General features: G+C 38.1%; 1 protein-coding gene across 2 annotated transcripts in view; it reads left to right on the plus strand.

Moving 5' to 3' along the window:
* Positions 1 to 13266, plus strand: part of SRFBP1 (serum response factor binding protein 1) — an 87086-nt gene that overhangs the window by 58012 nt on the left and 15808 nt on the right. For both annotated transcript variants that reach the window (XM_074932851.1, XM_074932852.1), the window contains exon 4: positions 4907 to 4978. In XM_074932851.1, coding sequence (XP_074788952.1) covers positions 4907 to 4978 — 72 coding nt within the window. The remainder of the gene's footprint in view (positions 1 to 4906; positions 4979 to 13266) is intronic.

Consider the following 13266-nt stretch of genomic DNA (forward strand, 5'->3'; position numbering starts at 1 on the left):
ATTCGGGACTGGTCCCACTCTGCTGTGTTGTATTTCCAGCAGATGTCTGGGAAGTTAAAGCCTCCCACAAGAACAAGGGCAAGTGATTGTGGGATTTCTCCTAAATGCCTATAGAATATTTCATCTACCTCTCTGTCCTGGGTGGGTGGCCTATAGTAGACTCCCACTGTTGACATCTGCCCTGTTGGCCTTCCCCCCGATTCTAACGCAAAGACACTCCACCCTGTCTTCACTACACTTGCACTCAAAGCAATCATAACAGCCCCTAACATACAGCACCACCCCACCGCCTCTCCTTCCCTCTCTGTCCCTTCTGAAGAGCTTGTAGCCATCAACTGGCACACTCCAGTCATGGGAGACATCCCACCATGTTTCTGTGATAGCCACTACATCATAATTTTCCTGTTGCATCACGGCTTCAAGTTCCTCCTGTTTGTTACCCATGCTGTGTGCATTGGTATACATGCACTTCAGATGGGCTGATGGCCCCAGCACCTTTTTGCATTTAGAGGTCCTGACTCCAACCTGAGCTTTCACAGGTGTTACCACGGTTACTGATCCATCAATATCCCTTGCATCTTTGGTGTGCTGCATGTCTCCATCCCTTGCCTCCACTTAGACAGCAGAGTGAGTGTCGTTCTGGTACACCAGTCCCAAACTCTGGTTATGAAACCAGGTATTATTTCAGAAAGCAGCCATAATCTGTGAGGGCACATGGATGGTGATGAGCATTCTTCATATGAGCCTCCAGTAGTGGACCTTCTAAATGATAAGGCGATAATAAGTGTGGGGGGATGGGATGAATAAAAACACAGAGAGGAACATAGCTGGTGGACAGGAGCCAACAGAGACATTGACAAAAAGTCTCCAGTCACTAAGTAATGGGCCATTAAGAAACTACTGGTATTGCTTTGGGGAAGGCCAGCCTGGACTTTGTACCTGATAAGAAGGGGAAACAAGATGAACATGAGTATATGGGGGGACCAGTGGACTATGCAAAACTTAGTAAACAGTGTTTAGGAGGGCATAGGTGGGAGCGGGTATTGGAGGGGCCAGTCCCAACCAGTACTAGTTAATACACTTATCTGACCAAGCCCTCTGTCTGATTGCCCCAGTTTTTCATCTTTTTATAACTTTTTCTTAACTTTCTTTGTAATCTCACTCTTTATCCTGTGTGTGAGTGCTGTAAGGACTAGGTTCCAGATACAGAGGGGACCAGCATGAGTGGATATAGGGCCAGAAACAAGAGTCAGACCAGCAGTGTAGGTGTCCTGAGCCTCTGGTTTCAGCAGTAGGAGTGGGTGAGGATCTCAGCTCCAGCCACAGGGGCGAGAGCAGCACATGTCCCAGTTGAGAGTACAGGGACAATGTGTGTCCTGGGCATGGCTACAGGTGAGGCTGGGGCAAGTAAAGCAGGTGAGGCTCTTAGCATCTGAACTGGGACTGCAGATTGTAGCCCATGTGCCTGGTGCCTGCTGCTGATGGGGGCAGAGTGTCTGTACTTTCACATGGTTTGACCCTGTTCATGTGTGTCTTTGGCATGTGTAATTCACTAGCAAACTCTTAAGTTAGACTAGCAGTGAATGGAAGATGCTGGGTCCAGGTGGGGGTATCAGGTGGGTAGAGGGCCCGTGCTGGTGTTTGGGAGGGACCTGTGAGCGCAGGTAGCCTGTGAGACTAGAGTACTTGTAAGACTGGGGTATGAGTGCATGCAAGTAAGGAGGCCCGTGAGGTAAATGAAAGGGCTCTGGACCCAGGCAGAAGCCTATTAGGTGGATGGAGGGATATGCTGTGCTGATATTTGAGGGATGGATGAATGTGCATGTGCTCATGAATCTAGAGGAGGGTGGGAAGGAGCATACTCTTGAATAGTGAGTTTTAATCCTGGACAGATGAAAAGGAGTAAGACATCTTGGATGGTTATACTTAAGTTCATGTGAGTCTTGGGAGTGTTACATGTGGGTGCTGTTGAAGACAGCACCTTGTCTGTGGCAGCTAGTTGCATAACTGAGCTTCACTACTGGTTGAATGTGACAATGAGAAAGCAACTGCGCATCTGTAGAACTGGAGGATGCACTGGGATGGGCTCCAGCAGCGGGGCAGGAGGAATCCCTGGACTGATCCCAGAGATGGTGGAGGCAGCAGCCACTTATAACACAGCATCATAGAATGGTTTGGGTTGGAAGGGACCTTACAATTCAAACCTCCCTGCCATGGGCAGGGACACCTTCTACTAGATCAGGTTTCTCAAATGGACATCCCTTAATATCCTCTAACACAACTGGTGAAAAAAGATTTCATAATAGATACTCAATACAAAGGCCCCCTGTTTGAGTCAGGACTTCTTGAGCTATGTGCCTTTCAAAGTTGAGAAAGCTCTGCTGAGAAAAATATCACTATATCCTTTTACTATTTTCTTGTCTGCCACTGAACATTAATAGACACAGAAAAAAGGTCTGTGTATTCCAATAACCTGATTTATATGTCTGCTTTTACAAAACTAGGGTGCTGCTGTGACCGTAAGTCAAAAATGCTAGTTTTGCCTTAACTCTAAGGGAAGTGAAGGAGATACTTTATAAATGTGGGTGTTTAAGCCTTAACAGGAGGTTCTTGGGCTCATTCTAAGAATTTCAGTGAAGTTCCATTCGTGACTTCACATTCCAAACTGTAATTCCTTCTCCATTATTTTGCATGATTCTGCAATGTTAAGGGAATTCAGCAATATTGTAATACAAAAATTAAACATTTGACATTCTAGCGTAGGGATTGCTGAAATTTACCTGCCTCCTTTCTGAACCAGGTTGCTGTATTTAAATCCTAAAGAGACAGGAAATTGGCATTTTTATCTGGGATGAAGATCACACAAATTTTTTTAAAAAAAGAAACAGCTTGATTTAATGAATAGTATGGGATTCCAGAGCTTCATTCATAGCCCCCAACCAACTATGTGACAGTAAGCATGTCACTTAACCACCGTGTCCTACTTTCACCATCTGTGAAATGCTTTGGAAAACTGAATCATAGGTCTTTTCCATCTCTAGATTCCGTTAGGTCATCCAACTGTCTATCTGCCAGTAGAAGATTGTTTCCTACATCCACCAGTGTTTTTCCAGTCTGGATTCTGTCTTCTAAGTGATTGAGCTTCCACCAGTACCTTTGGGAGATGATATTGCAGACTTCTACACCTCATTGTCAGGAAGCTCTTCTGACGTTTACAATAAGAGACTTTTTTTTTTTCAGTTTAACTTTGTTCTGTTTATTTGCATTATTATATGCTTGCTTATAGTTTTACATGCAATTTATGCAACACTTTAAAGATCTAGAGAAGATGCAAACTCTCTGTAAGTTTTCTAATATATAGAAAGAGGGACAACATAAGATTTTGAAATGCAAGGTATGACCTTCTATAATAAAGAAAGCTACTTGATTCTCCCTGAACTTATATTTAAGGAAGTGCACAGACTGCCCCAGATTTAGGACAGCAACTGTATAAACTGGGGAAACTTAACAGTGGAGCAGGATGTTAAATTGAAGTGTTGGAATACTTATCAAGGATGATTAAGTAAGGAAGAGGAGTGAAAGGAACAAGTATAATTTAGTTGTTAAACATGAAAGTCCTTCCCTTTTATATAGTAGATTTTTTTCCTAGACATTTCTAAATTATCAAGTCTCCCACAATTTGATTTGGATTTGAATCTTTGCTAATAATTATTCAGAGCCAGTAGTTACAGTAATTACTTTTAAGGGTTTTCAGTTAGTGTCTGTCTTGTCCACATCTAAGCATAACGTTAACTACAGGTGCAGTCCAAGCACCTGGACATGTTGCATTTTCTCAAACTACAATACTTCATATGGGCATTTCAGATTTAGGTTTTCATCTTCATTATCGACCACAAGTGTTACAAAATTACTGTATTTTATGTTTAAGTCATCTGCTTTCCTCGGGTTTTAGAAATTCAGCAAACAGATCAGGTGTCAAAGCTACCAGCATTGTGATAAAGGCTAGATCTGGATGAAAGCTATCCAGATAACTAGGGTTTTTTCCACAAAGTGTCTATGGCTTTGGAACTATGAATGTGTGGAAGTGATTTGGGCTCTGCGTAACAGTAGTTAAACTGCTTTTAAAATGGCCATCTGGCAAACAACTGGTATGTAACATGATTTCTTTGACATAGGAGGAGGAAAAAGCCAATAATTCAGTGTATTCAATTGATAAAGTTAATAGGACATTTCGTAATACAACATATATAAAATATCTATTTTAAAATAACGAGAAATCTGTCATGGGGAAATGTTTCGTAAAGTATTCAACTTTTAACAAAATCCACTTGTCCAAGATTTTCTTTCCTCTGTTTCAGCTGCCAGTGGAAATGCTTAAGTCCAGGAATGAAAATTGCATGTATAGTGAGTGTTTTCAGAAAAGAGAATTGTTTTTTTCTTCTGAACTTCATTTTAGTTGTCTCAAACTTACTTGTTCACATATGTGGATAAGTTCTGATGTAATTTCAGAGTCTAAGTTTCACTTCAAACCTTCCAAATTATATTTATAGGACAAGAATACAGGCAATTTAAACACTTCTTTAAATAAAATGACCATTCTGCATACTTTGCTGTTGAAAATCTCTATAGCCCTCAGTAGTAGTAGATACAGGCAGTTTAAGAGTAAATGATGTTTCGGAAGTCAGTAAATGTAGTATTTACATACACACAAAAAAATCATCAACAAACTGATACACACAAGAAACATTTACATACACACAAAAAAATCAATCAACAAACTGATTTTATTCCTTTAAGAGATCAATGGGAGATGCTATGAAGTTAGAATATTTATGAGGAAGGTAAACCTTAGAAAGATTTTGTAAAGTCTGATCATAAGAAGAATAAATACATCTTTTGTCCACAGGAAATAAAGCCAGATGAAGTTACCAGACTTGGTCTTAGGACAGAAATTAATTTTGAAAGTGTCTGCAGAAAGGTAAGGCTTGTTGGTTTTTGTTTTCTTATCCCTGATTCTGTAGCTGTGAGAACACTCCTTTGGAAGGGTGCATGTATGAGATTATGTGCATTTGCACAGTGTGTTCTGTATGTTATACTGCGTCTTCAATATAGACCTTACTTGCTTTTCTAAGGAGATTTATCCACTAGGGCATATCTACAAAAATTAATACATCTGTTTAGTACAAGTGAATGGTTGTCTAGGTTGGTGGGCTAATCCCTAGTAACTGGAATAGAATACCAGGAAACACAGTAGTGGGTTTTGAGTCTTTATAAATAGATTTGTTTATTTGTTTTGTTTATGTAGTACATATACATGGTTCAGTTAGTGTAAATGATCTAAGCTTTCAACAACAGTTGGAAAAAGGCTCTAATACTTTTAGATGCAGAGAGAAGTTTCCACATGTGAACAAAACATGACAAACAGTAACCTGGAATAAAGGTGGAATTTTAACACCCCTGTGGCTTATTAGTTTCAGTGCAGTGTTTCTCCTGAAGCCCACTGATCATACATTATTAAATATTGTCTGACTAGTGATATCTGTAAGAGATGACATGAAGATGTACAAGTGAGAAGATGCTTGTTGAAGTAAGCAGTTGAGGTTGAGAGCAGACAGTACACTCTGAAAGAAGAGTGAAGAAGAACAGCAATAAGTACTGTTTTAAGGGATGTGCTGCAGAAGTGATGCCAGAAAGCAATTCTGAATCAAAAATACCAATACATGAAATTGTGTATTTTCCTCCACGTTATCCTAAATTCATGTGGGTATTCCACTGAGGGGGTCTGAAACCTGTAATTTTTGTAGTCTGCAGGCTAAGTTTTAATGTAGAATTGGGTCATTTCCTTCTATAAGGACATCATTACTTTCTAATATAACTATGCTGTTGCAAAGCAAAGTAATGTGTGACGTAGTTCACCCATTAGCATAGTGCATAGCAGGATTTCCATGCTTCGTGTGAACAAAATCAATAGGAAAATATCATAGGAATTTGGTATTTTTGGAGCAGTGTTGGGATGACAGCACCTTATTGCTTTTCTTTCGCTTTAATGATAGAAGGGAGTAAGAAAAAGGTCACAGATATACTGACATGGAGCTAAAAAGCAACATTCTTTTAAATTTATTTGACCACAGTTTTCCAGTCTGAAGGTGAGCTAGTCAGAAACTGGTTACTGTAATGTTAGAAATAGTGCAGAAGTGAAGATTCTGGATGTGTGAGGACACACGGAGAGGGATTTCATGCTTGAAGAGCCATGCTAAATTGAAATGTTAAGACATTTTGTCACTTCCTGTAGGAGATTCTTCTGCCAACAGTTCAAATGCATCAGGCTTATGCTGGTTGCATAAAGTATAGAAGCACCAAAATTAAATAACTGATGCTGTTGTTTTAAAGGACTTTACAGTTGGAATTTTATTTTCTAAGAGAACAATTTTATTGCCAAGAATACAGAAGGAATATTACAAATCTTACTAGTTTATCTTGTTCCTTTGTTTTTGAGGTATTCATAGTCATGGTTGACTGTATGCTTTCCATATTTACTTAAAATAGGCTTTCATTTGGCTGTAATCCTTGGAAAGAGATAATATGGGTATCTTCATGGAATTGTTTTGGTTTCTAGAACTGTTGTTATATCTGCTTCTTTCTGGTGCTGGTCTTGTTTTTCAGTGGTACAAAAGTCAGTCTCACACCTTGTAATGAATAGGTCTCATGTTTGAAAGCAACTTTATGGATGGGTGCTGATGCTTTTTTAAACCCATAGAAGGTTTTTAACCTCAATGCAGTAGAACATGTACAGTTAATTATTACAGTACTGTTCACAGGTGGTGGCTAAGCCATCATAACTTTTTTGGTTGCTATTTGTCAGCCATAGCATATCCTCAAGTAGAGAAGGCATCCCTCGTGTGCTTTAACAAAAAATAATTTTCCAGTGTATTATTTCTTCTTTTCCCACAGTTAGTTATTAAACATTAAAAAAAAAAAAAATCATTGATTATCTATCCCTAGCAGTATTCTGTAGGTCACATGAAATGCAGACCACACTGTTTACCTTTTCATTAACTTGAGTTTCGAAACACTTGAAGAGAAACATCCTGTGGCTGTTTTCATTTTCAGAATAGGTTTGTTTTCATTGATAAAAGTCAGTCTGCTTTTAATTCACTGTGGAATGCTGAATATTAGTTTTTCATAGTGGACATGTAGTCAAGATATTTGTTTAATTCCTTTGACCCACTGAGGTTTTATGTTCCATTACTGTGTTTCCCCATATCTTTTTCAGAGTAAGATAAGCATACTTTTCTATTTAAAAAGAGTGTGCATAGATTTCAGTCAAGTATAATAAAATTGTGCTAAGTGTTTAGCAAATGGCACTCTAACTTGAGTTCTTACAATTTAGCTGTCAATATTGCTATATTACATTTGCTAGGAAGCAAATCAGATATATGGGTGAGTTGGTAAGGGTCACCAGCCACATGACACAAGACTTCTCCTTTCCTAATTTATAGAAATGGGCTTACCATGTTACTGTAACACAAGAAGGAGTAGGTGAACAGTTCTTTGTGCATCTCTGCTGAAATATCTTTAATCCATTTTAATATTACTGCAGCTGGCACCGTTGCTATCAACAGGTGATAAATTCTATTGTAAAAATTGTAATGAATGTTGCCATGCAAGTTTAACTAGGCTTTACATTGTTGGAGCTTAGTTACAGCTGTTGAAGAATAGAACCTGTATTTTCTACGTTTTGACTAAGGTTTTGTGCACTTTCTCTACATAGTTGCATACTGTCTGCAGTAGTTTCCCGCTATTAATAAAATTGAAAATCATGTGGCAGATCTGTTACCTTATGTATTTTTAAACTGATATTTCCAGCTGTGATTGCATTTTGAAGTGCTCCTTACAGCTATGTACCTGAACTGTTACGGGAGGCTTGGTTCATTAGTGTTGTGCTCCAGCACACCGAGCCTATAAAATGGAAGCTAATCCTAAAAATGCTGTCATTACAAGCAGGAAACTGACAGGTTTTAACTGTTGTCTTCTAGTTATTACTAACATGATTTCATGAAACTTAGGTTAAGATAGAGAAATTATATATATCATCTGTGGAGTTTCTCCAGAAAAGGGGACATTGGTCCACCTGTGAACAACTCCATCGTACCTGCAGTTAGTTTTGTTGCACTTGCACTAGTGCTAACAGGTACTAACTTACTGTAGCATCTCATTTAGGGTTTTTTTCCAGACATGAGAAAAAAAACACTGGGTTTTAAACACTGAGAATGCAGCATAATGGAAGACTACTACAAGCTATGATCTGGAGTGCCATCTCACCTTAAGTCAAAATGCTACTTTTTAAAAAAATAATAAAGTCTGTGTGCTTCAAAATTAAATTACTTTTTGGGGTGGGGTCGGGTAGTAGTTGAAACTAAAACTGCAAAGAACTATTGTATTTTTCTTTGAGTGAAGAATAGAGTACCAGTATACGTTACTGTCAGAGCTTGAATTGAGCACATGCTTTTGACTTGAAGAAATAACAACAAATACAGATGATAAATGCATCTTCTGTTCTTTGCTTTCAGATACAATCTTCACATAACCTTAGGAGCAGTTTTCCTTTTTTTACACTGAGCCCTAATCTGTTTTCCTTGACAAGAGCACCACCTTTTCCTGCTAAGTCCTGTATTTTCACCTGTTACTCTAATGTCATGTTTGAATCATGCAGATGCTTGTCTGCAAAGAGGATTCTGAACCAGGAAATTTTGAGTATATTGCGATCTTCAAATTTGTTGGGGCCATGCCACATCACTGTGAGTCTGAAGATTACTGAAAAGCTTTCCATAATTTCTAAGTGTGTTGAGAAACTTCTTCTAGACCAGAAATGTAAGCCATTACTAGCTCTTAGAAGCTTTTTTTTTGCTAATGTAAGGCCTCGTGAGCTTATTTTGGATTGCTTCTTGTTCACGAACCAACTTTGTCTTGTTTGGAATTTAAAAGGAATTCGGAGGCTTTGGAAACAGGATCTCAGGCAGCTCATGCATGGCCATAGAGAGACTTGCCAGGATTTTACTGAGCAGCCTGGTGCACATCATGATTTTGATCATTAACAGTCTAAGCTACCTGATGAGGACAGATGTACAGATGACATTACTGCTGTCTAGCTTCAGGTCCAGGTATTTTTAATAGAGACCCAAAGACTGTTATGCTACAGTTAAAGTTCTGGGGGTTATTTCAGGGGTGAGTGAATTTTATATCTATGGCTCATTACCTATATGTTTCAAATGAATTTGGGATTGGGGAAACAGCTAAATACTAACAGTAGTAAGAAAAGTTTTTCTGCATTTTATCAAATGAGACTTCTACTGCTTCACATGTGAGGAGACCCCATTTCACCTCCCAAGCTCCTACATGCGTTCACTGTATCTCTGGTGTGGGACTAAGGAAGTCCTTGTGCAAGAAGGACATGAGAAAGAGGTAGAAAAGTAATTTTGCTCAGGACAGACAGGAAGATAAGGGGATGAAGTTACAGGACTGATTATGTATTACCTTTATGTCTTTCAGAAGAGTGTTTAAATCACATTATCAAAACAGCATTTCTCAGATTCATACCACCTTCTTTTTAAACTGTGAAGCTAATAGCCTGAAACTAGGCAGTTTATCAGTCCACAATATCTCTCATCAGTAACGAAAAAAAGAGCAAGGATAGGACAGTCACAGTGCTTGTGTTATTTTATGTTCTTCTTTGTAGATTTACACTAAAAATGTGTTTCACACCGACAATCTGTGAAAGGCAGTTTATGAAAGGCTACTAACTTTGAGACATTAATTAACAGTCAGTAAGTAATTATTTGGAGCATCGAGTTCCCTGGAATATATCACTGGATGGTAATCTTTGGTTACAGGACACTAACACATACAAGACATGGTTACACAATCAGTAAAGGCATAACATTTATTTTAAAGAATTCACTTATTTATTATGGAAATTTTAAACTTGATACTGCTAGTACTTTTTGTGACAGGGAAAGAAAGCAATATGTTATTTCTGAATTGAGTATAACTTTTGATTAAACACGTCTGCATTCAAGGAGGAACAGTCTTATCTGTATTATCTAACTTTGAAAAATATAAAGGTTTCTATTTTAGCTGACAATCCTAAATGTACACTTGTGATCTTTGCCTTAATTTATTTTTAAATACCTACTAGTGGAAAGTATATAAAAACAAAATGTCTGCATTCTCTGTGGATTTAATCTGAGGAAATGCACTAAATCATAAAAGGGGCCTGATGCAAAGTCTCTTGCAGTTTAATTGGAGACTTTCTGTTAACTTCAGAGGCTTTGGATCAAGGACATAATAGTTGCAGTCTTTAGTTTGAGTTTTGGGGGATATTTCCACAACCTCCTCCTTTCTCACTGTACCCCCAACCCCCCCTGAAGATTCAACTCACTCCACAAACCTTCTGATTAGGAAAGATGTTATTATTGATGCAACTTCTGTTTCTGTTGTTACTGCCTTTAATAGCAGCGTAACAACGTAATTACTTATGTGGATTTTTAACATTCTTTGCTTACAAAAATACTTTGTGTGCAATCCATAAACCATAGGGAGAGGACTACCGTATGAATCAGTCTTTGTGTAACAGAGATGTGATAGTCCGTCAGCTTTGATAATATGCTTATCGTTAATTCACTTCGCTGTTTTGTGGTTTGATTTTGGCAGTACGGGAGCTAGTGGATTTGAGGGACCTATAAAAACTTCATTCTCTTTTTATCTAAATTCTGGTTCTTACATTCTTCTTAAATTAGAAATTGTGGAGACAATCAGAGAATAATTATAAGAAGAATATGTGATAATTTAATGGCTTAATGGTCACCTGCCTGGACTCTGTTAAACAATCTCAGTCTCATTCCTCTTCTACACCTGCCTTCTTTTATTCATTTATTGGAAACTTAGTTATAAACTTTACTTAATTTTGGTTCAGAATGAATGTATTGCCTTGTCCATACAAAGATATTTCCATTTGCCAGCAATGTGTTTATGCTGCACATAGTGAAATAATAATACTCCATTTAATTTTGTACATGTTAAAATGTTATGTTCCTTTCTTATTTCAGTATGGAAATAAAGGTATTCATTTGCATATCAGATGCCAGCTATACTTTTCTCTGTGTAATAGTTGTATCTGTCAACATCTTATGTTTTTGGAAAAGTGTTGCATTGATTTAATAGCAGTTTCCTGTAACACAGGCTAAAATAATTGGCTTGATGCTGGGAATGAGTGTTGCAGAGTTGAATTCTTTTTGTCCTGAGTATTTTGACTCTGAATGGAAGTTACACTGAATGTATGAAGCCGCTGTTTCCTGAGAATTTTCCATGTCAAACACCAGATGTTAACATTAAACAGGAATGTCTGTGGTCTTTGTAAGACTACTGATGAAGTGAAGAATTTTGCATTCAGTGGTGAATATCACATTCAGGCGTAAATACTTTCTCTGTGTGACTGATTGGTTTTTGTTTTCTTTTCCTGAAGGTTTCTCGTCTTCCAGATTTGATCACTTGAACTGCAAGCTGTTTAGCATGACTTTTATGTAGATTCCTCTATACTTTAGAGCCTAGAATTGATTGCTATGGCTGCAACTGAAGTTTTATGACACTATAAAACTTAAGTGTGTCAATTTTTGGACAAGTCTTTCTGTACTCTTCTCCCACATACTTCTCCACCTGATTGTTCATCTGACTGCTAGACGAGCCAGTATCAATCCCTTCACAGGCTTCCAGTGGGAGAGTTCAGGCTCACGTCTGTGCTCTGTGCTGTCTGTTGCCCTCTCACCTTTGGTTAGCCATTCCATTCCCACCACCACTCTTTCCCTCTCTGGGCCAATTTGTATATCACCATTAGTCCCTCTGCATTCAAACTAGGCTGCCATGCATGTGGCATGTCACCTGTTGAGAGCAAGGAGATAGACTAGACCAAAGTTACCATCATCTTCAACAGAAGAGTAGCAATTGCAGTGATCTCAGTTTAATTATAGCTTGGATTTTGTCCATTCTGGAAAGAATGTTTTTTAAGTTCAGTATTTAAATAAACTGCAAGTACCTTTGGCAGTTTTTCAGAGATACTGTGTTTATCTGACAAAAAAGCTGTCTCCTGTCAAATTTTGAATTACTAGTCCAGGGATTTTTCTACCATTTATTTGCATTCCTGTGAAGCTGTATGACTTAATTTTGTTGCCTGGCTGAACTGATTGTTCAAGATTATTAAAGTGTATTCCTGTCCTTACACAAGGCTTGTTCTCAAAAGCCATGTGGTTGCTTTTGTTTCGAATATGTTAATTTCACTTACCGTGTCGGAATGTGGGCAGGCATATTGTTGTCAATAAAGCTCGGAGGGAGTCAGTACACATTTTTGTAAGCAATATTGGCTTAGATTATCTAGGTAATTCAGACACAATAAACATACTTGCAAGAGCATAAATTGATAGAAAGGAGAGTGTAGAAGAGCGGTGTTTTTAAGCTCAGATATGCCTTTGGTAGTGATACTATGATGTATAGTGTTTCACATGCATATGGCTGGGTTTTTTCACAGCACTCATAAATGACAAGCAACTCTCAACTTTCATTTCTGTTTTAAATGAGTATTTATCACATTTAAGTGATGTGTATAAATATCTTACTGGATATGAGCTATCATGGGAACAACAGAGGAAAATGTTAGAAGTAGTTTTGGTTTTATGCTTTCCTTGAAAAAAATGGAGGGAAAAAAAATGTAGCATAACAAGAGGTTCTCAAGGTATGGTGATTGGTTTGGCGCTTTTTTTTCTTTTCTTTTTTTTTTTTTTTTTTTAAGGAAGGTCGGCCAAGTTCCAGAATCTTCTTGGCCTTTAAAAACTATAAGCAAGGGTAAGATGATATGCATGGAGTACCATTTGATTCACACTGACATGACCAACAGGGGGCATGTGGCTGCTTTTCAGGATGTCTCTTAAAGGCCAAGGAGGAAACAGCTTGATCAAATAAATAACAAAGGTTAATCAAACTGCCCACCGTCCCAGTTGATTGGCACCTCCAATACGAAGCTACAGAGAAAGGGTGTAAAGTATGAAAGCTTCTATACCAATACTTGATCTGAAAAAATGTATTGGGGAGAAACTAGAATATCTGGCATAAAACTTTATCACAGATACAGTAAATATCATTCTGCCAGGTCTTCAAGATAATTAATGAAATGTACTGTCCTTACTGAGATAATGGGGGAGGATTTACATGCATAAAACT

Source organism: Athene noctua, chromosome Z (assembly GCF_965140245.1).
Source record: "Athene noctua chromosome Z, bAthNoc1.hap1.1, whole genome shotgun sequence".
Lineage (NCBI taxonomy): Eukaryota > Metazoa > Chordata > Aves > Strigiformes > Strigidae > Athene > Athene noctua.